At 36.5% G+C, this 10,044-nt stretch overlaps 1 protein-coding gene across 1 annotated transcript; it reads right to left on the bottom strand.

The window, feature by feature from the left end:
- Positions 1-4,791: 4,791 nt before the first annotated feature.
- LOC105101158 (olfactory receptor 12D1-like) lies at positions 4,792-5,786 on the bottom strand. The gene has a single exon (XM_010994261.3). It carries the CDS (start codon positions 5,768-5,770, stop codon positions 4,844-4,846), a length of 927 nt encoding a protein of 308 aa, XP_010992563.3. The 5' UTR covers positions 5,771-5,786; the 3' UTR covers positions 4,792-4,843.
- Positions 5,787-10,044: the final 4,258 nt, after the last annotated feature.

Below are 10,044 nucleotides of genomic sequence, written 5' to 3'. Positions count from 1 at the left end.
GCTAACAAAACATTGTAAATCAACTATATCTCAATTTAAAAAGAGGAAATAATGAGTACGGTAGAGCAACAATTCTTAAGTGCTAACTTAAAATTTTTTACTTTTATCTTTTATTATTTCTTTATTTAAATAGGCTATGAATATTTAATATAAAAATAGACATGCAAAATGGCAACATAAATCAAACTTAGAAATATTAGTTACATATATATATATATACACAACAAGTTGGATCATGGAAGTTTGTAATCTGGTTTTCCATTGACTACTATGTCTTGAACATCTTCTTATAGATAGAGCACATTAAATAGTATAAAATATGTCAGGAAAAATACAGCATGAATGAATGAGATAAACTTATAGAGCAGCATCTTTAGGATTTGACATAAAAGAAGATTTTAATATCAACTAAAGTTTTAAAAATTATTACAGGGATAAAAGAAGAAATGGAAACCTAAAGAAAGATAAAGATATTATTTTAAAAACAACAAGCAGGTTTGGAAAAGAACCATGAAAATCTTCTAGAAATAAAACACAGAATCTTTGAAATTAAAAACTTATTGATAGGGTCAAATTGCTGATTGAACAAAGCTAAAGAGAACAATTGTAAAGTGAAAGGAAGATCTGAGATAAAAATTGAAATTCAGACCTAGACAATAAGTAGATTAATTATATGAACAATAAGTTAAAGAATATGGAAAACAGAAAATTTCCCACCACATCAGATAAAAAGGAAGTCACGCAGAATATAACAGGGAGAATGGGTTACATTTGAAGAGGTAACTGTGGAGAAAGCACAGTACAATGTTTAAGAAAAAGACTGTAGCCACAGTGCTTGGACTTGTAATCCATCATTGCCAATCACTGTCTCAAAACTTTGGGCAAACGTAACGTACATGTGCCTTTATTAACGCATGTATAAAATAAAGATAAAGATTATGATGATGATTAAATGAGTTAATATGTGTGAAGTACTTAGCCTAATGTCTGACACCTAGAATGATTATGTACATTTTTGCTAGGTAGAAAGAAAAACATAACTCTTCAGATTGGAGTGTCACAATGAGTCTCAAAACAGTGTGGTAGCCAGTCTTGAAACATGGATGGTCAGTGAAACATGCCTCCCAGAATTGATACCCTTTGGTGTTCTTTTCTTCTTTGATTCGTGCTGGTACAGTGACTTGTTCTGGGACTTTTGAGGGTAGATCATAAGATACCTTGCAACATCTTTCTGGATGTCTTGAAACATTTACTCTTTGGGTGCTCCCAGGAAACAAGAATGCATTTGCCAAATCAGTACGGGTATACTATGCACCTGAAACCCTGTTAATCTGCTCTATTCATAATACCATGTCTGGCATGACAGCTGGGAGAAAGATTAGTACTTGGTTGGGTTTGGCACAGTCTGTAGTCATTATCCAGGATCCAGCTAATCTCTGCAAGTGATCTTTCAGTCTTTTGATAACTGGGTGTGGGGCACAAATCTTGGCTATCCTTCCCAAGATGTGGTATTGTTTTAGTGTAATATCCTAGCCTGATGAAGCAGATTCAAAGTCTTCCACTTGGCTTTCCCCACAGACTAAGACATGAGATAGAGCTACAATACCTTTTAAGTATGTCAAGTGTACCTCTAGTGGCTGGAGAATGACAGTTGGGATGCATCTGCACTAACAGGTGCCCCACTGTAAGCCAGGCTAAGCATGACTTTATTTATCACCTGGCCTCTGTATGCTCACTCTAATAGGGGGGCAATGATGATGCTCTGGTGACAGCACTTTTAATGTCAAGTCAGACAGTATGTGCAATAGTCCTTGAAATATCTAGGAATTTTTCTCTTTCTCTTTTCTCAGTTAACAGTCATCTGCAAAAGGGAGAGAGTTCCATTTGGGGAGTTAATGGGGGTATCTTTTCAGTAAATGTTTGCCATAGTGTGACTGTCAATTCTTCCTGGGGGACATTTTCAGGCAATGTGTTCTGCATCTGAAAATTGGCTTTGGTCAATAAACTGGCAGGGAATTGTGCCATTTTATTAAGGAGACCATTCTCAGTCTCCTGCTCCTCCACTTTTTTTGTTCTGACATATATCAAGCAGCACCCTCACTGACTGCTCCCTAATTTTCCCCTAGGGACACAATATTACATTAACCATCTCCACAGCCCTCTGTGACCACCCCTCTTCTCACTGTTAGTTATGGACATCGTAAGCTGCTGAATTCTGGTGGTTCAGTCCTACTGTCTGTTTGATAGTGCCCCTTCCTCTTCATTTCTACTCTCAGTACAGCTCTGTGATTACATCCCCAGTCATCAGCCCTGGTCTAAAATCATTACTGAATTTAGTACTTCTGGTACTCCTCTACCAGAACATTCCTAATGGCCTTGTTGAATGGCATATCTCCCCTAAACTCTCCCATGTAGCATAATATTATGGTGGATTATCTGGCCTCACATAATATGTCCATTCCAATATCCCACTTCCCTTGAGTTGCTTTCTTTCTTTCTCTGTGATCTGCCAGAGCAACGCAGGGATTTCATCATTGATTAGCATGTGCCACTGACTTCTTTCTAGGCTTCTAAGAGCCACACTAGCAGCAGGTTTGCCCCATCCCCTGGTATCTCTGCCTAAGTCAAGTTAATGCATTCTTTTTTTTTTTTTTAATTCAGTTTTATGTTCCAGTCTCTTGATTAAGCATCCTCAAAATCCAATTCTGTGATTACTTCTACCAGTCCATAGTGGCTAATACTTACAACTCCTTTGGGTTTAATCTCTTTACTTCCTTCACAGCCCCAGGACATCCTCAGTTAATTTATGCAGGGATTTATCTCTAACGATCGGCTTGAAAACAAAAAAAGATTTCCATATGGTAAAATGGAAGACAGAATGGCTTAAACTCATGGATTAAACCCATGAATTTTGCAAATGAAATTATCAGAAAGAATGGTGAAAGTTACAACTGACTTCTTTTAGTTGACTATTATAAAATAAAGAAGAATGAGATAAGCTAAAAACAAACCAATCTATTTTCATGCAAAATTTAGAGAAAAATTAAAGGAGTCAGGACTTCCCAGGGTCAAAAAATTAAACTATATAGCAGTCCCAGGTACTCTAGATGGCAGAAAGTGTCTTGGGTCCTAGGGTTTGTCTGTGAGATGACTGGCAAATTTTGTCTTGGTCTGTTCGCCCCCATGTAAAAAGTCTGCCTGAAGCATGTCTTCTGAAGAAGCACGTGATAGCCACGTGGAGAAACTGGAGAGAGAGAAACAGACTTTGTCAGCTCCCAGCTGATTCATGTCCAGCTGTTGAAGTCATCCCAGCTGAGGCCTGAGACACTATTAAACAGAGTCAGCCCTGCCCTGCTGTGTTCTTCTGAATCTCTGACCCACAGAATAATGCGATTTAATTAACTAAGTGTTTAACCTTCTATGTTTTGGGTGATAGTATGTTATGCAGCAAGAGATAACCAGAACCTATGGGTTCCTCTATAGTTTACAGCCTTCACACAGGGTGGATTATATAAAAAATTCTGATCTGTGACAGTTCAGGATAGAAGATGCCTTCTCCACACATATATTCTTTTATAAACAAAATCAGAATTGAAGGACCAAAGAAGATAAAGTTAGAAGACAGAAAAAGCATGTGATAAGCTTAGAACCAAATTGTTTGGGTTTACAAAGTGAATATAAAAAATTTGAACAGTCTGTCCATGAGCTCAAAATATTCTTTTATAGTCTGATCTGTCTGTATCTGTAAATAATTGTAAACGCTGGCACCCAGCATTGTTTCAGCCCAGCAGCCACTTCTAGGAACTTACAAAATAAGGAACATAGTAAGTCTTGCCTATTAGCTCCTAAAATACTTCAGCAATTATGATTTATTAGCTTTCACTTAGTATAGGTTTGGTGACAGGTAAGAAAAACAAGACAAAATTTGATGAATTCCTCATATTTCACTGGTATTATTACATCATATTGCATCACATTACAATCTGTAAAAACGTATAGAAATAGAAAAGCAAAATAAATAAATAAGAAGAGTTTTGAAGCTTAAAATTTTTCAGGACCACAAATTGAGGGGAAAATAACATACTAATGAGCTAGAAAGGTATTCCTGAAATGTTTTTTTCAATCTACCTCGACCTTTTTTTTTTTTCTGCCTCGACTTTTAATAATATTTTACAGTAACCTTTGACTATCCAATTGAGTTATAAAACATCTTTGGAGTCAGAGTTTACAAAACTCTAGGTAAACCATTGGTTACTGTATCTCTGTTAATTAGTATTCACAATTATTTGTTTTAATAACTTACTTGCCTCCCTGCTTGAAGAAAAAGAAATCATGACATATTGCTTACAAATTTCCTTTAAGTCATATGTGAGTTAACATTTACTTTTCCAGTTGAGTAGCCATGGTCCTTAAAATAACAGCATAAACATTTTATTGCTCACAGTATAATATGTTAATATACAGGGAATACACAGATAAACAGGTGTAAGTACTACCCAACTACACAATATATGAGTAATATTGGCAAGTGTCTATATGTGATTTCATTCACAACACAAAAGAATACATAGCAAATTGGTTTTGTCAGCTGATAGATACGTCCCCAAAAAATTCAACATTAAGATTCCATGGATAGTGTCCCATTTGTTCAACTTTCCCTTACATTATGTAGGACTGCATTGTTTAACACAACAAGACTGGACTTTCCCATTTGGTTTTCCTTTATACAGTTTTCTTTGTTTTACAAATAGTAAACAACTTGAGAAACAATATAATTTCACCTCTCAACTTTCTTATAGCCTATTTATTTATGCCTCAGAAGAGTTCTCTGGATTTCTTCAGGTCAGAGACTCCTTCTGATCACCCTCCTCAAGGCTCCCTTTACTTCCTTGTTTCTCAAAGTATAGATCAGTGGATTTAGTACAGGAGTGACCACACTGTACATAATGGCAATCATCCGGTCCTGGTCCATGGAGCTACTGGAGGCGGGACAAATATAAGTGAAGACAACAGGAACATAGAAAAGAACAACCACCGTGAAGTGGGAGGCACACGTGGACAGAGCTTTATGAAGCATGCTGCAAGAATGGGTCTTGAAGAAAAGATAGACAATAATGTAGAAATAGGACAGAAGTATTAGAAAGAATGGGGCCATGCCCAAGGTCCCTGTGACAGTATTGAGCAGCCACTGGTTGAGCTCAGTGTTCCCACAGGCCAACTCCAGCAATGGCTTAACGTCACAGAAGAAGTGATGGATCTGGTTGGAAGCACAGAAGTTCAAGCGAGAGGTCATTATGGAGTGCATCAGGGCGTGGGAAAAGCCAATGATCCAGACAGTGAGGGCCATCTGGGTACAGACCTGGTGATTCATGATTAGAGTGTAACGAAGTGGTTTGCAGATGGCCACAAAGCGGTCAAAAGCCATCACGGCCAACAACATGGCCTCCGTGCTGCCCAGGAAGTGGAAGAAATGAAGCTGGCTTATGCATCCCAAGAAAGAAATGGCTTTGTGTGTAGAGAGGAAGTTCTCCAGCATCTTTGGCAGTGTCACCGTGGAGTAGCAGATATCCAGACATGACAGGTTTCCCAGGAAGAAATACATAGGAGAATGGAGTCTTGGATCAGAAATAACCATCATCAGGATGGCTCCATTCCCAGCCACGTTAACAGAGTAAATGGCAAGGAAAACTGCAAAGAGAAAAGGCTGCAATACTTGGATGTCTGTGACTCCCAGGAGGAGAAATTCAGTGACTGTTGTTTGATTCAGCATCACTTAAAAGACAAAATAATATATGGAATGCTCTCTCCAATGGGAACCAGAGTCCTCCAGCTGAGATGCTCCCACCTACACAACAGTATTTTGAGGGAGAGCATTGTTGTTTTAAATAGTCTCAGCACTAACCATTTTACAATATTTGGATCATTAGCTTATAAATTATTAAGGTTACATGTTGGTGATGGACTATTATGCAGTCCCTTTTTAAAATAGATTTATCATGAATATTTTTCTTTCTCCCAGGGATTCAGTACATGTTTCCAGCCTACCATCTTCTCTGTCTGTGAACCACATTCTGATATGACTTGCTTTTTATCGTCCTAATTCAGCTCTAACCCAGGGTACATTTTAAAGTACTCCACCACACTGCTATCTCCTGACCTAGTAAGAGACTACCTGAAGGGTTTTTGCTTAAGGAAATAGAAAATAAGAGACTAATAAGAGCTATAACAAACCTGAATAGAGATGCAGACACTGTAGAATTTGTTATAAAAAGGAAATTATTCAAAGTTTGGAAAATCCTTGAAAGGAGAAGAAAATGTTTATTGTGACTAGAATAAAAAAGTGAATTAACTAGGGAACATTTCAGGGGATCCCTTGGGATTCTGGGCTTTCTAGCTTGAGAAAAATTTGAGAGATTGTCTTCATTTATTACATGTCTGTGAAAGGATGGCTTCTAGAAATTCAGAGTAGCTTTCTTTGACAGCCGTGTCTATTTTGTATATCGTTAACAATTTATCACTCTTGTTTAAGATACAAATCATATACCAGACCTCATTTTTGGTTCTCTGACCCATAAAACAAAATCATTTAAAAAATTCACCTGGGGAATAAAACCCTTTTCCTAGCAATCAGACTTTCTGTACTAGATGATTTACTTCACTGCATCCTGAATAGTTACAGATGCATATTTACTCTAGAGAATATCTAGAGATACAGCAATAAAAATGTAGGTGGTAAAGAGCCTTCCTAATCCACAAGCACAGCGAGGAGTCCATGATAAGATAGGAAACCAGCTCTAAATCCTGGGCATTTAACTTTAATTCTAGCAAGAAGACAGACAGTATGGGTAACTCCCCTGCCTGTCTCTTGTTTCATTCTCATACCTGATTGAGTGTTCAAATTCCCAGGTAGGAAAGCTTTTCCAACCTTTATACTCCTGAAAAGTAAATAGTAGAAAAATATTTGAAGTGACATATCACATTGGGATTGCAGCACAAGCTCTTCATCTTCCAAAATCTCTTCTTTCTGAAATTCTGCCTGTCTTTTATGATCCACAGATCTCTAGACATACAAATCCTGAGTGTCCCCTGGGTTTGAGAGGGTTATTGTAAGAGTAAACAAGATGCCTTTCTATGCCTGTAATACAAGAGAATTCTCCTTGGGGAATTCCTATCTTGAGTTTCATTTTTTTTTTTCATTTTTCTTATTTTCTTTCCTTAATATGCTTATTTCTTAGTTTCAGAACCACAAACAGTACAAATCTCCATGGCCTCATATTTTCTTGTTTATATTACTGTTCATTTCATGGGACAGAGGTATTGACACACTTTTTCATCTTGGGAACTTCTCTGGGAAAAATTCTGCATAAAACAGAAGGAAATCAGGTAATGACAGTTAAGGACAGAGGGCCAGTGACAGCCCATTGATCCATCCATACAGAAAGACGGTTAATATTCTATTTATCTATTACTGTGGCTCTACAGAAAACAAAAAAGAGGAATAGGAAAAAGTAGGACTGATTTCGTTCCTTCTAAGTATAACTCTTCACTGTTGGTAATAACAGTAAATTATTTTCCTTCATTTTGGGATCCCAAATCTTACATTTCTCTCTGGAGGAATGAAGCTGGTCTCTCCAGTGTGAGTCTGAATTTGTCCTTCTTGGTTTCTGTAACATAGGTGAGCTGCATCTCTCTCCCTGTCTTCATTGTATTTATACTCTGATCTGTGCTTCCATCATCATAGGGAATGTGCTAGTCATTCTGGCCATGGTTAGCTGCCAGAGGATTCACATATCCATGTGTTTCTTCCTGACTAATCTGTCCTACTTTGAGAATCTCTACATGCTTAAAGTAATGCCAAAAATGCTGGAGGACTTCCTGCAGGAGGCATTCATCTCTATGGCTGGTTCCTTCATCCAGTTCTTGATCTTTGGCTCTCCAGGAACAGCTGGATGCTCTGGTTGGCTAGCAAGGGATATACTCACCACTGGTCCTCACTCTGTCACCCACTCCCAGATGGTGCTTGGGGCTGGTGGTCACAGCTGGCTCACTGACTTCATGGTAGATGGATTGGTTGTGGGCCTGATGGCGAAGTTGACATTCTTTGGCCCAACCACATTAATTAATTTTACTGTGACTTCATGCCTTTGATAAGCCTAGCTTGCTCAGATCCCAGAGTGAGTGGTCCAGGTGAAAATATTCATTTTTTTCTGTAGTCTATTTCACTGTTCCCTTTCAACTGCTTGTGCCTGGTTTGTGGTGGTTGTACTGAGAGTTCTTGCTGGGGCCAGAAAGAGAAAGGCTCTCTCTGCATGGTACTCCTACCTAGGAATGTCCACATTTACTCTGCTTTATGTTGGGGTCACTATCATCGTCAGTCTTGTGAGCTACACCCTTTGGGACAAATTGTTTCATCAGGCACTTAGGAGGCATCGCTGCATAAGGAAAGTGAAACACCTGATTTAAGAAGAGTGACGATGATTTTATTTTGGAATTCAAGTGTCTCCATTGAGAAGTCTCCCAAGATTGTTTGGAAAAGAGTATCTTTGTCTATTCTGTTATTCTGCTCTAACCCTTTTATAGTTCCTCTAAAAGTGAGGATGGTTATGTCAATTTTCAAGTTCTAGATTAAGAAATTTTATTTTAAAGTCTATTACTTCTTTGTTAAATAGGCCATGAATATTTTATATGGAAAAATAGTTAAATACAAACAATAACATCAAAAGAAGCCTAAAAATATTGGCTGTTTATATCCTTGTATGTCATCAGAATTTCATTCTATGTGTATGTGTTAATAACAGAAATTGGATCATTATGTTTGTAATCTGGTTTTCCAGTGAACATTGTTGTAACAAATTTTCAAGATCAACAAGTATGTACTTTATTTTTCTGGGCTTCATAGTATGACTAAACAGAATGTGCTTAAGTAATTTTTTATCACTGGAAAATTTTAGTTATTCAATTTTTTTCACTGTACAAACATTTTTTTTATACCTAGAATTTACTTATATTCTCGATGGTTTGATCATGCCTAAGGATTAGATATTTTAAAAATATTTGAAGCTGAATGTATTTTACTTAATCATTTAAAGTTTTTATTGTAGAACATTTCAAACATTCAGAAAAGTACAGAGAGTAGCAAAATAAATCCTCATGTGGTTATCATCCAGCTTTGGCATCAACAGTTTGCCAATATTGTGCCCATTATCTATCTCCCATTCCAATTTTTGTTTTTTGTTTTTTTTGTTTTGTTTTTACTGGAAAATTTTAAAGCCAATTTTAGACATTGAATATGTATTGTGTTGTGCAAGCTAATAAGATATTTTAATAAAATATCCACCATGCCATTATGATACTTACTATAATTATCACTATTTTCTTAATATCATCAAATATACAAACCAAATTTAAATTTCTCAGACTGTCTTTAAATATTTCTTAAAATCAGGATGCAAACAAGTTTCACACAGTGCATCTTGTATTGTGTTTCTTAATCCACTTATTGTACAGGAGTCCTCTTCTCCCCCTTTTATACCATTGACTTATCGGAGTAGTTGGTTTATCTGTTTTGTAAAATGTTTCATATTCAAAATTAAATTTATTGCTTACTTGCAGTTTTGTTTAACTTCTATCTTTATATGTTGTATTTTATATAAATTAAAAAAAGTTAAATAGAAACTTGATTGGATCTTGGCTAACTTTGTTTTTCAGCAAAATAGTACAAGTTTGCTATGTTATTACATTGCATCATATCAGAAGGCACAAAATATTTATCTTGCCCACTTTTAGTGATATTATTCATATTATTCACCAGTTGGTTCAGGTTTCAATAGCTGTTGTAAAATCTTTGTCTATAGATCACAACATTTGGGCCATATCAAATTCAGTTTTATTGATTTTTTTGAATATTGCTTTCCCCATGTCTTTGTATGAGTAGTAATTTTTTGAGAGAATATCAATCTTTGTAGAAACTGTAGATTCTGTTATTTTCTTCTGAAGAGTGTTAGCTTTGTTATATAAGGCATTTCAATGCTAAGGAAATCTGCT

Source organism: Camelus dromedarius, chromosome 19, assembly GCF_036321535.1.
Source record: "Camelus dromedarius isolate mCamDro1 chromosome 19, mCamDro1.pat, whole genome shotgun sequence".
In the NCBI taxonomy this organism is placed as follows: domain Eukaryota; kingdom Metazoa; phylum Chordata; class Mammalia; order Artiodactyla; family Camelidae; genus Camelus; species Camelus dromedarius.
The sequence above is the reverse complement of the archived record's forward strand: the minus strand, read 5'-3'. Positions and strand labels throughout refer to the sequence as shown.

Excerpts from the sequence above, each read along its gene's own strand:
- LOC105101158 (XM_010994261.3), bottom strand. The coding sequence starts at position 5,770 with ATGCTGAATCAAACAACAGTCACTGAATTTCTCCTCCTGGGAGTCACA.